The sequence below is a fragment of the Hydractinia symbiolongicarpus genome, chromosome 5 (genome assembly GCF_029227915.1).
Source record: "Hydractinia symbiolongicarpus strain clone_291-10 chromosome 5, HSymV2.1, whole genome shotgun sequence".
Taxonomy (NCBI): Eukaryota; Metazoa; Cnidaria; class Hydrozoa; order Anthoathecata; family Hydractiniidae; genus Hydractinia; species Hydractinia symbiolongicarpus.
The window spans coordinates 2,570,920-2,586,000 of NC_079879.1; the positions used below are offsets into that span (position 1 = coordinate 2,570,920).

The 15,081-nt window shown below is 33.2% G+C and overlaps 1 protein-coding gene across 1 annotated transcript; it reads left to right on the forward strand.

Moving 5' to 3' along the window:
* The first annotated feature begins 176 nt into the window (after positions 1 to 176).
* LOC130644160 (zinc finger protein Xfin-like) lies at positions 177 to 8,636 on the forward strand. Its single transcript, XM_057449653.1, has 4 exons — positions 177 to 1,152; positions 3,854 to 3,964; positions 5,345 to 6,080; positions 6,377 to 8,636. The coding sequence occupies exons 1-4, from the start codon at positions 1,036 to 1,038 to the stop codon at positions 8,473 to 8,475; spliced, it is 3,063 nt and encodes a 1,020-aa protein (XP_057305636.1). The 5' UTR covers positions 177 to 1,035; the 3' UTR covers positions 8,476 to 8,636.
* Positions 8,637 to 15,081: the final 6,445 nt, after the last annotated feature.

A 15,081-nucleotide genomic window follows, 5' to 3' on the forward strand; every position in this document is an offset into this window, starting at 1 on the left:
AAAAAGTTTAAGATTTGACATAAAGACGGGGGGTCATGGATTGAAATTGTTTGACGTTTATTAGTTGCTAGTGTTATTGTTCACCAAGTTAGTTCCCAGGCTAACGATGCACTGAAGCAGCACGTCCATCAAATCTAGCCTGGTTGGTGTATTGGAGATACTTTCCTCTCATGAAGCTTTTGAGATGTTTTACCAATGATTAATTTTGACTGCTTAATAAATTTGACAAACGCTTGCCAAAATAATTTTGAAGGATTTTCACAATTTGTCACAGTCCAGTCACGCCTCTGCATCTATTGTCGTGCAATCCGGGGCGCATAAAAAAATATTAAGAATTATTATTACTGAGAAACTTTTATATAATTAGAATTGGGATCCTAATGTTACCTTACGGTATTTAAGGATTTGACAAATATAAATGGTGTATAAGTTCAATAATATTTTGGTTTAATTTCTGTTTTTCAATACGTTACCTTTGTTTAATCACCCGTCTTGGTGTAAGGATTTTCAAGTGGGAAGTTAAATATTACCACCTGAAAAAAGTAGCGAGGCGTGCTTTCTTATTGATAGAAGCAAGACAGGTGGCTAATTTTATGGTTCGGTGAGCTCTGCTCCTTTGCTCCGATGGTGTGCGCAATAGGATTGAACGTAATTTACGCCGGGGGTTGAGCTTTTAAAAAGTTTTTAATTGTACACTTGGGGAATTTTAAAAGTGAAGGAAAAATTTCGGAAAAACTCACTAATTCTAATTTTGTAGAAATAATACAATAACAGGTTTTTTCTTTCTTTGGGGATTAAGAAGTTACACTCCTTAAAGCAGCAGTTAATAAACTTAACATTTTTCTTTATTTACGTTAACGAACCCCCGGTAACAACAAAGTTAGATGTTCAATTTTTTTCTGTTACCCCGGCTTTTAAAAATACAATACAAATTTATTAATTCGTTGGATCCTTAGGATTAACTTGGATAGCTGTATCCTCTGTGGCCGGCAGGGTTATTTTAAGATATATTAAACAGGAAGATGAGAAAAAATTATGGAAGAGTTGGATAACCGAGTTAATATCATAAAAGAAAACAGATGCAAAACGATGAAGTACGAAGGCTTGGAATGTGTGGAAGTAGACAGTATAGTCGACACCAGAATTGGAAAGGTTAGCGATTGTGTTTATATATTTTTATTAAAATTCAGTTGATGTTTATTTTTGCGGAAACAAAAAGAGAGAAAGTTGTGTTAGAAATTCTCAGCTGTGAGCCTAGCCGTAAGTGTGTACATTTGATCATGGATATAAATAAAGTTAATGTAGCTAGATATAAACTATGTATGGGTATTAAATTATAAATGTATATGAAAATATTGCAAGTGGGTCTTTCGAAGATTAAGATCTTGTTGCGTATCTAAACGCGAAAGTAAAAGTACGAATTAAAAAGTTTAACTTTTGAAAAGATTTTCTACTTTCAACTTTTATTAAAATAATTAAACGGTCATTATATATTTTTTTCGTCAGTAAAAGCAATTATGTATTCTTAAATAATGCCATTGTGTTCGTGAAAAGGGAAGTGATTAAAACTCAGGGAATATATAAAACAGTTTCATTTTTAGCTATAAAATGTTTGGACAAAAGTGTCCGATGTTTTTTTTACTACCTGGGACACGAAGATTACTTCAGATTTGTGATATGAAGAAGCATTGTACAAATTTCGCTAATGTTACAAATTTTTGACAGTAAATATATTCGTATAATATTTTCTTAGTATTCTATTTGGAAAATTGCATTAAAAAAAACATTTTGTAATGTTCTTTAATATCTAATTACGTTCTAAATTTTGAAGTCTGTGAACTGGTATTATATTGTTCAGCCCTGATTATTATAACGTGGCGCCTGCTTAATAATAATTACGCATCTTTGTGCACGAAGTGATGGGTTATGTCATTTTTATTTTATTGTACTTAACGTTTCTTGGTAGCAAAAAAACGCACCCATTGTACGATTTTGAGGCTGAGATTTTGCTTACAATACGCGGCGTAACAATAGAATATGATCAGCCTGATAAAGGATTTGAAGTTTAGAATTACTAGCTAAAAACAATTATTTTCGATCAACTTTTTCTCTGTTTATATTAGATATACATATATGTTTTTACAAAAAGATAACTTGGACACAATCTATTTCACCAATCCTATGAAATCTTCATCACCATCTATAAATTTCACCCTCTAATTTCCTCTTTTTTAAAAGAAAAAAACGAAAAAAAATTAGAACTGAAAATGTGTTGAAAAAACAAGCACATCCTACCTAGTAAATATATAAGCATAGATTTATGTTTTTATTCTTTCTGTTGAGCATTGTACAGGCTGCTACAAGTTTAATAAGAGTAACTTTATAAGAACAACTTTATAAGAACAACTGAAAATAGCTGACAGAACAACTGTTGCATTTTTTTCAATTTTAAATTTTAGTTTGAAATTTTTTGTAACGTAGTAAAATAATGCTCAGGATATGAGAACAAAAAAACACCTCAGGTTAAAGTGAAATTTCTGTGTTTTTTTTGTATATATAAAGTATATGTCAAGTGATTAGGATGCTACTGCTAATAACGAATCTGTTAACTTATTCTTTCATTTTGGTGTCTTGGCATTTGACATTGCATCATACTTGATACGTGTGGTCAGTGTTCTTTTTTCTCTAATTACAAAATTTCTCCTCTAAAACTTCTGAAGTTTACCTTGGCAGCACTTCAAGTGAGTTTGCATAAGGGAATCGGATATCCCTTAACTTGACATAATGAGGGACACTTTGTTGTGATATGTTTTTTCAAGTCTCCATTGGAATTCTAAACTTTCAAAAGTGGAATGTAGTGCACGTAATTTGTTGGTTTTCTTCTAGAATGATTCAGAAGCAAAGGATTGTTGCTATAGCGACTATATATCTTCTTTCAACAATTTCAATTTTTTCAGCAATCTATCTTTTTTATTTTTCATATTTTTTAATTGACTCTTATTTTAATCATAAACAAAAAAAGTTTTTACTTAACTTTCTGCAAAATTTCATTAATATAATGTTAAAAAAATAAGGGTTCATTCTCGCTAGTAGAAAGATAATTTGTGGTGGTGTTAAAAGTCTTTTTTATGCCAAAAATAAACATAGGTGATTCTTAACATATTCTTAATTTTTTTAGAGTGCAATTGAAGTAGAATTTTAATTTCAAGTATAAAAAAAATTAAATATATTCGTCTATCTGTTACTCTTTACTTGTTTTTGTTATTTATCTCCTTCTATCCTTTCTCCATATTAGTGATATGTTAAAAACATTTTTTTGATTAGTTCTTAAATTTGTTTTTAACTCCGTTAATCCAAATATTAGACGATATTTATAGGACGACTTTTTCTGTTTATTTATTTCTAATTTTGTTTATCTTTCATAGATCTGTCTTTGTTGAAATTACTCATATTGCGTAGTTATGAGTCGGGATTATCCGAAGTATCAATGAGCTTTTTTTGGTGTGTTGATAAATAACATTCCTTCGTTACATTTTTAACACTTGTTTATTACTTCATATATTTCCAATAGGATTGCATAAATTTGAATCCGAAATCAAATATATTATCCGTCTGACGGCCATTTTATTTTATTTTACTCAATTCTTTTTCTAAAATTTTAATTTTGATTTATATATACAAACACATTGTTTTATACATATCCTCTTAATGCCTTTATCTTTGTATTAATACGTATTTTTCGTACTAATTATAAACACAATGTATTTCTTTCGAATTTTAATTTTTTTTTATACAGATGTTTTTTTAATCAAACTATATATAATTATAACCTATATTTTTTATCTTTTTATAGGATCAAAAAAGATATTATTTTGTCTGTTTTAAAAGCTGGATAGCTGAAGAAAAATTACTTGACTATGAAGATTTGATAAAACAGTTTTGGAAACAGAAACATGGACATGAGGTATATGCAATTAGTTTAAAATTCTCTCATCATTAACTTTACTGAGTGGGGTTGGGCAACAAAATGCGTTCCCCATATTATGTTCTAAGAATTAGCACTAGCTATGACATAAGAACTTAAAGTGTCTCTAACAAGCATCTTTTGACATCATAATTATTATTTGCGCAATCAGCCAAAAACTGTTAAATATGACTGTCCTAAAAATATGAATATGAGTACGCAAAAAAGCTTAGGGATAAATATTTTGTTTCAGGCAGATAGAAATAATTAAATGAAATAAATGATGAATGTTTGTGATTGGGAAACTTTATTAAAGGAATTATTAAGAAACCCCGATATAGTGAACCAAATTCCCCATGGAGTTAGCATTAAGAAACCCTCTATATAACAACCCCCCATCCCAACCACCCCCCCCCCCCCCCCCTTATTATCCTCCAATAACGAACCATATTTCGTACCCCGAGCTCAAAAAACCTTGGTAACGAACAGTACAGAAAATAGAAAAAACATTAGGATCCAGAAAAATTCTCCTATCATGATGATACCTTAAGTAGATAAATTTTGGCGAGGATTAAATTTGACGAATTTCGGCGAAATTCGTCAAATTAAATAATACCCGCTAAAATTTTGATAACTGACTATTCGCCAAATTAAATAGTTGCCAAATTTAACATAATTTACCGTTCGCCAAATTAAATCCCGCCAAATTTAAAAAAAATACAATTTTTTTTAATTAAGAAAAGAAAAATGTTTTTTTTTCCCGAAAAAGCGAATTTTTTTTTTTATATTCACAACAAGTTTTATGAATAAAATTCATTTCTTTGTGTCATTCGCCAAAATCAATTCCCGCTAATATAAACACTTTTTTGTATTTGCCAAATTAAATCCTCCCCTAATTTTATAAAATTTATCCTTCGCGAAATTAAATCCCCGCCAAATATTCGATTTTGGTCATTCGCCAAATTAAATACTCGCCAAAATTTATCCACTAAGGTAATAGACAATTTTATCCTGGATAAGCATCTTCTACATTAGTTACATGGCTTTGAATGTAGCTAATCTAGAAACTTCTGCGCAAACAAAACAACTAATGCTTGTAAAGACATTACATATGCATCATGTAAACAAATTTTCGAACGTCTTCTGTTAATTTGAATTCTGGTTTTGGACAGAATCCTAGCTGAGAATACGAATTTAAAGCACACTGAATTTTATTATATCGATTATATTATAGTTATATCGAGAGTCCACTGTACCTTGAGGGATTTAATTTTCACGAGAAGTCATTTTCAATATTTCCTGGTTCTTTCAATATTTGAGGAAAGTGATAATTTCGTTTTGGGATTCTTTATAACTTTAATTCTCCTATCTCTGTTGCAGGATGGACAAAAATTAGAGTATATGAGCGATGAAGAATCGCACTCAGATAAGGAAAATAAGTACAAGACACCGGATGATTGTACCTCAAATAGAACACCAACGTTTCCACCAACGTTTGTGTCGAAGGAATTTTCCAGGGAAAATAATGTTGACCAGTTGCAAAATGAGAATGACTCTGCGATTAGTGATTTGCAAGTTGATGTTTTGCAGACAGATCATGACGATGTCAGTTTGTATTCTGATAAATTGTCACCCGCTCAAGAAATATTTGCAAATAAAAGTTACAACAAACTGCCAGAAAACGAAGTTCCTGTTCATGAAACCCAAGGATCAGACGAAGATGGTGATCTTTCTGATAACACAAATGATGATTCCTCAATGCAACTTAACAATTCAACCGAGTACTCTGATGCGATCATAGCTAATGATGAAAAGTCAAATAAAGATCTTCTCAGTTATACTAACGAGCAGAAAGACGACTTTCGACCATCTTCTAGTACCAGTGATCATCATCCAATTAAGAAAAGAAAGACGTTGGATGATATTGTCAGAAAAATATCAGGTACAAATGATCAACCCGCCGAAAAAAGAAGCTGTATTGATGACGTGTTCTCTAATCGTTTGCAAACCTTAGACGAAACTTTGCTAACCAATGAAGTAAAAGCTGAGGAGAAAGAGCAAGAAGACCTGCAAAAAGAAATGCATGGTGCTGATACATACTTCGAAATACCATCAGGTAACAGGCTTTCTAACTTCCACCATAGCGTTAGTTTTAAAATTTGTTTAAGTAATTATATACCTCACTTCTTCCTGTATTATAAAGTAACTTTATCACTAATATTTTTCCAAATGTTCTTTATTTCTATGCGGTCTAATAAGGCGTTTATACAAGGTTTTTTTAAAGAACAAGCGTGCAGTTTCTACATTCCACATTTTGTGAAATAACTTTTCCTTCTTTTACTATAACTATTCTAAATATTTTTATTTCGTGAGTTTATCATATTCATCATATTTTTTATACTTAATCCCCAGGTGACAAGTTATCTCCAAATACCAACGGAAATGGAAAAAACGTTTATTGGTCTGGCGGAAAAGCATTTAAAAAGTCGAGTCGTGCGTACAAATGCCCCTGCTGTGATGCCCAGTGTCCTTCAGAAGAAATGCTTTTTGAACATACGCAAACACACACGACCTTTCCTTGCCAATTCTGTAACGAAGTGCTTCAATCACTGGCCGAATACGCTGAACACCAAAAATTGCATAATAACAAATACACTTGCAGGATTTGCAATGATGAGTTCAGAACCATTGCTGGTTTTGAAATGCACAGAATTAGTGTGCATAAACCAAGACTGAAATATGAAAAATGTCGAATGTGCTCCATGCTTTATTCAGATCCTGTCCAGCTGCGTCGTCACGAGAAGTTGCATCTTCCTCCCCACCTTAGATCCTCTGATGAAAATGAGCGCCCACCACCTCCACCTTTGTATAGGCGAGAAAACGGTGGCCCTCCTCCTTTGATACAAGATGATATTCGAGAATTTCCACAGTATCAAAGCAGAAGTGAATCTAATTACGCATGGAATAGTTATCATGATAAACCACGTAACGAGACTCTCCATGAGAGAAATGGGCGTCACGAAGTAGAGGATTCCCAGCGAGTAACAAGCCACGAAAATGAAGGATCTGCTATCCGTAATCCTATTCGAAATCTGCTTGGTAAAATCCATCATTCCCAACAATCATTCGAATTTGACAGACACCCACATTCATCTTTTCGTCCTTTTTCCAAACACCGACGCGATGGTGAAGATGAAAACAAAAGTTACCATGACGGTACTCAAGGACTACCTTATCCAGTGCGTGTTCCCAACCACCTGCCTGTTCGTGTAAAAGATGAAAATACTCATAATGAAGAAAGAGATAGCCAGCATTTCCGAGAGCTTGTTTATCGTTGTGCATTATGCAACAAATCTTTTGGAAAGAAAGAAACATTTGACATTCATTGGAGATCTGCGCATGCTGACACCCCCGTCTTCGCTTGTGACATATGCAAGGAAACGTTTTATAGCAAAGAAGTATTCGAGTCTCATATGAACTCCCACGTCAACCAAGACTTCGTTTGTGGAGTCTGTAAAAGAGTGTTTGACCAGAGGTCCAGTTACGAAACTCACATGCGCTTACATTCGATGGAACGCCAATTCCAATGTCAAGTCTGTGCTCGGTCATTTTCTTTACGAGAGAATCTGGAACGCCACATGTCATTACACGCAGAAGTACCAACGTGGCGTTGCAATTTTTGTCCGGAGACATTTCGACGTCCCGGTTTATTAGAGAGCCATGTTGCACAACATCATGCCCGGCAAATGGAAGATCTGCGAAGACAAAACGAAAACATCACCAATTCTAAAAACCAGCCTTCTAATGGGAGCCCAGGAAGTCCTATTTATCACAAGTATCCTACGAAGCTTCCATCTGATGCAAACATCCAAAATATTTCGCAAGATCAGTTTTACCCTAATCGACACCATTATATTGATGACTCGAAAATATTCATTTATGATCCTAAAATGGCCAATTCGGTTGATGGTCCCCGTAATATACCATTGCCACTTTCTTCTAGTGATTCAAACTTGTTTCTCAAAGAAAAAATGGAAGAATCGAAGCAGTCCTTAATAAAGTTGGCGCCTGCTGTTTCACAGCCTCATTATAGCTCTGTGAAGAAAGTTTCGCCGCCACCGGCTGCACACCACAATATGAAATGTGAACAATGTGGGGAGGAATTCACATCTTCGTCGTTGTTTGAAATACACCTGCGATCGCACGTTCAAGAAGTATTCAATTGTCCAAAATGTCCAAGAACTTTTACGAAAAGAAGTGTATACGATACGCACGTTCAATCTCATGATACGAGTAAATCGCATAACTGCCCGTATTGTCAGCGTTCGTTCTCTATGAAAGGTAATTTGCGAAGACATATTCGAATCCACACCAACGAAGCACCTTACGAATGTCCAATTTGTTTCCAACGGTTCCGTCGTTCTGACGGTTTGAAAGGACATATTAAAAGGCACGAAACAATGGGAGAGAGTGCCCCAACAGATATGGTACCCTCCCAAGCGTCTGCTTAGAAAGACAATTTGAAAAAAGAAATGTAATAGATGTATATGTTGTAAAAATATTGCGATTCTGTGTTCTTTATTGAATTCTAAGAGGAAAAAAGTTATTTATTAAAAAAATGTATTTATATATAGCTGTATCATTTTGTTTAAACAATTTTATATATTGTTAATATGCATATTCTATATAAACAGTACTAATTTTCGCGATTTTTGCGGATTTTGACCCGCGAAATATTCTTCACGATACTATTTGCGATAATTAATAACCGCAAAAAAAGCAACAAGAAATACCATTAATTCATAAAAATTTTATGTCAGAGTAATTAAAAAGCAGGATCTAAAAGTGTATACTTTTGTAAATGTTTTGTGGAGAAAATACTTTTCGTAACATTTTAGCGCGGTAATATTTACCCGCGTAAAAAAATTAGTACCATAAGGGATTTATGTTTTGAAAAATTTGGTTTTTAATGCGTTTATGTTTTAGTATCTTGTCTGTAGGTGTGATACCCGTTGGTTTAAAAAATTTAGCCTTTAAAAAGACTGTTTTATGATTTTGCTTAGGCGAATCTGATTTATTTATAATTTGTTTTGTCTAAACGGACTTTATCCGGAGTCTCAGAATCCGGGAAATATAAGGTATTAGGCATCCAGGACTATTGTTTTCGGGTGGTAAGGTGGTAACACTCGAAGATATTTTTAAATTTGAGAGGCTGAATATTATCTGTAACTTCCTTTACGCAAGTTATTGTACCAAAAAAAATTGACGGTAAAAAAACGTCGGCGAAAAGTGACCAAAATTTTTGGCTAAGTGACTAATATTTTTTTGCTGACTAAAATTTTTGCCGCCTTTTTTATTAGCGACCAAACTTTTTTGTCGACATTTTTTTTTTTCGACAAAACTTTTTTTCCGACCACCTTAATTCCGTTTTTTCTTTCTTGTTGCCAATTTTTATCAGTTTATGCAATTATTCTTTGTGAGTGACTAAATTCAAAATCTTACTCGGCAAAAAGTGACTAAATTCAAAATCTTACTCGGCAAAAAGTGACTAAATTCAAAATCTTACTCGGCAAAAAGTGACTAAATTCAAAATCTTACTCGGCAAAAAGTGACTAAATTCAAAATCTTACTCGGCAAAAAGTGACTAAATTCAAAATCTTACTCGGCAAAAAGTGACTACATTCAAAAACTTAGTCGGCAAAAAGTGACTAAATTCAAAAATTTAGTCGGCAAAAAGTGACTAAATTCAAAAATTTACTCGGCAAGAAGTAACTAAATTTTGTCCAAGTGAGTAATGTTTTTGCCGACTAATTTTTTTGCCGATTAGGTATGCTCCAACTTTCCTTCAATACATGTGCGGCAAGTGTCCCAAAAAATATGTCCGGTATAGTTGTAAACGAATCGTGTCGTTTCTTTTTTACGATAGATATTATTGGACAAATTTATATATTATCTTTTGTTTGGATGTTTTTTGAGAAATAAAAATTCTATATTTAATACATCTTGTCCTGATATATGTAGCCTCATTACCAATTATATATTTAATTTTTGAACTACACAATTGTTTTGTAACAATTACTTGAATTCTAACCAGGCTGGTCATTATTCTTATTTCTCTGTCACTAAACAATAGAACTATTGTTTCTAACCTGAAATCCCAACCTGATATTCTCCTACAGTAACTTGTATTACGCTGAACGTTTATTGTCAGTGCACGCTTGTGCTCTTCACCGTCATGCTTTTCTCACACCCTACATCGTCATCTAATACTATAAATCTAGCGTAGCTTGATCAACGTCACTTTACCAACTTGGAAAACATTGAATGGGTCATTATCGAGCTCTGGCAAAATTAAGTTGTGACTTAAATTATACAAAATAACACCTGTTTTCGTTTGCCATATTTTTTCAAATTTCGTTTTCGTTTCCGAATGAACGGATTAATGACGTCATCAAAAAACCTTTAAATCCTAATATCTCTGCAACCGTTTGTCAAAAGTACATGATCCAATACATTTTCAATATAACAACATTAAACGCAGCCGAGAAGAATATAATAGGAATCTGTTACAAGAGAACAACTTGAATCCAAGGAAATTTTGGAACATCATAAAAAATTTGTTTCCAACGAAGAGTAAAGCAAATTTTGCTTCAACCACGTGCAACAAGGCAGAAAATATTGCAAAGGCAAATACGTTTTGTGATTACTTCTCGACAATAGTGAAGACATTAAAATCTAGTGTATCTTTATTAAATTATTATGTCTGGAAGACTCCGCATTACATCGCTCAACGAACTGTTAAAACTTTCAGAATGGAATATGTATCTAAGCTTTATATTGAAAAAGATAAAATCGTTTGAACCAAAAAAAAGGCACTGGGTTAGATGAGTTACCAACCAAACTTCTTAAAGACTGTGCACATATCATCAGCAAACCACTATTCCACATCATCAATTTATCATTGAGAACTGGACAAGTACCATATATCTGGAAATCAGCTAAAATAACACCTGTCTATAAGTCAGTTGATATTAACAAACCAGACAGTTACCGACCGATTTTTGTTTTACCAGCCCTCTCAAAAGTACTCGAAAAGGCAGTCCATATCCAGCTAAGCGGATATCTCGAAGCCAACCAACTCTTATCGGAGTTTCAAATTGGATATCGTTCAAATAGGTATACATCGACCGCGGTGGCATTGTTTGTTGACAACATCAGAAAGGAAGTTGATAATGGAAGGTTAACGGGAGCTGTATTTATTGACTTAACTAAAGCGCTCGACACTATAAGTCATGCTGTTTTATTGCAGAAACTTTAAAGTTACGGTGTCAGAGACAATGAACTGTCATGGTTCACTGATTATCGTCAATAAAGAACAGCTTATCATCTTCAATGCCGGTGTTCAATGGTGTTCCACAATACTTAATTTTGGGGCCATTGTTATTCGTAATATTTTTCAACGATCTGCCTGACGTATTAGAGTGATAAAATACGCAGATGACACTGTTGTCTACTGTTCACACTCGAATAAATCGGTGGTCATGTCAACCCTTACAAAAGAACTTTCAAATATATCTTCATACTTAAATTTAAATGAACTTATAATCAATCTAAAAAAGGGTAAAACTGAAGTCATGCTTATTGGAACAGCTAAACGTTTATCGCTAAATACTGACGACTTCACTGTTAATTATAGAGACACTTAAATCAACCATGTTGACTCTTACACATATCTGGGAATGAAGTATGCTACATAATATGAAAGTAATAGCTTCAAGAGATTTTGTCAAAGCAACATAGTTGTCATCAAAAAATAGACTCCCTCAAAAGCTACAAGGCAGCTAACAAAATTCACCGTTTTGATCTATCGATGAAATTCAAGCCGCAAATAAAAGCGAGACGTTATTTCACAACCTTTCACAGCTACTAAGGGTTGTTCAGTCTCCAGTTACTGGCAGTTTGTGATGCGAAACACAAATTTACATTCGTGGATGTTGGACAATATGGATCCAATAATAATTGCTCCGTACTTGTTAACTCCAATATCGCTTATGTCATTGGAGATTTCCTCCTCTACAAGTAGATTGATTGTTTTCCTGCACATGATGCTCATTCAACGACTGAACGTGTGAATGACAAAACAACGAAGTATTCAATTAACCTTTCTCACAACACATTCGAGTGTTTTTTGAATTTCGAATTCTTTTTTGAAATTAAAATTTCAAATGTCGGCATTTGAAATAAATCTTTGATCTTAGCGATAGGTCTATTTTTTTAAAAAAACCGATAGAAATGATTTTTTTTATCGTTTACCAAAATAGACCCATATTCTAAAAATTAAAACCAAAAAAACGATAAAAGATAAGCGATGGAACAAATTCCGTGTCCTTTTAGCAAGTGGGGTATTAAAAACCAGACAGTTTCCAGGTCCTAATTTCTCGTAGCGTCCGGTTAAAGGGTTTATTAGCCATATTATTTTTTATTTTTCGTGAAGTTATGAATTACAGTGTTTAAAACAGAGATAAATTAAAAAAAGGAGCCTCAATATCAACAAGGGTGTTAACTTTTCTATGCAGTCTTATCTCCTAACATGTGAATAACTCTAAATTGATTGATTTGCTATGTTTTATGACTTCCACATTTTTTCCTGACAACACGTTTATAAGTAAAAAAACACTAGATTATAGAAAGGTGCACTTACTTTACTGTTAAGAAATCAGTAAGTCACTTGGCTGAGTGATTATTATACTTTTTCGACCAAATTATTTTATCGACTAACCACTTTACTGACTTTTATCCACGGTGCTATTTTTCGTTGATATTTGGAAAATCCGTAAAATACCGCCAACATATCTCTCCGAAAAGGGTTTTACTTTTTGTTTATGAGGAACATATTTATACCTTATCAGTAAAAATACGTCGATAAAAATATCGACCAATCATTTTTACCGACCGATAAAAACATGGATATTTTGGATTTACATTTTAATAAATGTAAATTACTTGTGCATATTTGCTTGTTTATTAACCATTTTTTAAGTTACAAAAGTTCTTCCAAAAATTAGTTGGCAAAAAAGGTGCTTGGTTAGTAAAATTTAGTCAGTAAAAAGTAACTAAATTTTATGCAGGTGACTAGTTTTTTTTTGCGGAACTAAATACTTCTACTTCTATACTTTTAGCTGACTTTTTACCAATAAAGGTTAGGAAAAGATTCTCTTGTCTGTTTCGGATATCGGTTAAACTTTTTTAAATCCGAAAAAATAGAGAAAAATAGGAAACAACTTGGTATCAAGACAAAACATTTTTGCACCATGAAGTATCAAGTCAAAAATCAAAAATCAAAAAGGGAATAAGGAGCCAAGAGTTGAAAGTTTTAACTTGAAAGAAAATTTACGATGAAATTTTTAATAATAACAAAAATTTGGTAGTGAAAACTAACCTGATTTTTTGCATTTCTTTTTTTCTTTCTGCTTATAAACAAAACAAAAACAATAAAAACTCGTTTAAAACTTTGCGGATAACAACACTGCAAAACTCTTGTTACTGGTTTCATAGAGTTGTCCGTTGTCTATTTCACTTGACGACATTTCAAAAGTTTCCGCCAGAATAATCACAAAGGAGGTGAAAAGTAAATAATGATGACATCTTCTAGGATGTTTCTCTGTAAATATTTTGTGCACACTGAATGCCTTATTTGGAAATCTTTGGTTGTCAGTGGTTTGTTTTTTACTATAATCTCTTAAAAGGCACGAATGCAAATGGTCCTTTTAAGAGAGTGTAGTAAATTCGCAATCGTCCAGGCCCCTTCTACAGAAAGATTACCTCCAACTTTAATTTTTTTTTACCTTAACTTGCTTGTAGTGTGTTGAGAAATAGTAATTTAACATTTGTTAATTAAAATTTAAAATAATAAAGCAAATATAAAGCCACCTTTTCTTGCTTTTACCACATGATTCCTCGCCAAAAGCCGCCATTATGTGGGTTTTTTTCGGATTAAACACAGTTTGACGCCATCTTCCGGAATGCAAAAAAGACCACTTAGTTTGAACATGTTGCTACAAAACCCATGAAACCAACTTCAGAGAAAAAAAGACGGGTAAATTACTACAACTAGGTTTAATTTTGTAAATAACGATAAAATGTCTACTTGTGCTAAAGCTTTTTGCACTAGAAATAATATAAGTAACGCTAGAAAGCATTATTTATTCGGCCTTCCAAACAAGTAAGAAGCAATGAGCTGCTTGTAATTAACAGAGTAGAGACTCTCCAATGACGAGTTTTAATATAAGAGGAACACATCAGTGTTCTAATCAGCGGAAGAAAGTTCGCGGCAATCAATCCCCGCCCCTAGTCCTTGCGTTTGAGAATAGACTTTGCATAAGTCATGTTATAGGTTTGCGCTCTTTACGTTGCACTTAGGACTTGAATTTCAACCTCAACTACAGGGCATGTAAAGTTCTTTACGTATCAAGGATTTAACGATATATTTATTTACGTACTTGTTTCATTCTTATATCAATAAATCCCTATGGGACCCTTAGCCAACGTTGCGTGAGTTCCAGGTGCTAGGCCGAGCCGGGCCTATTCTACAACTTAGGCCAATAGGTGTTTTAGCTTTCGTCCTCCCGTTGTATGTTTAGTCTGATGGTCGTGATGATCAACCCTGCATATAGTCTAGTGATATGGAGGTTCCTTACTGACCTTCTAAATCAAAAACGCTTGCCGAGTCAAACTGTAAGCAACAAAAACTCTATGTGAGTATTTCTGTACGTTTTCTACACTTTTGTTGATATTTTACTAAAAGCTTAAATAATAAAGAAACAAAACAACAGCTTTGTATATATAATATCCTGGGCTGCAACTAAATCAACGAAATTATTATCCGGTGTTTCAAGAAATTCTTATCACAATACAAAAATTCAACTTTACAACTGCAATGTCATTATGACCAGAGGAAAAAAAATTGAATTCCACAGACTTTGCAAAGTTTTATAAAAAATTCTACAACCTGGAAAAAAATAATCTGTTGTATCTTTCCGTAATGTTCGAAAAAAGAATTACATATCTTCATTTGCAAAATTTAATTCATCACGACTAATTTCCAGAACCGTGGTCAT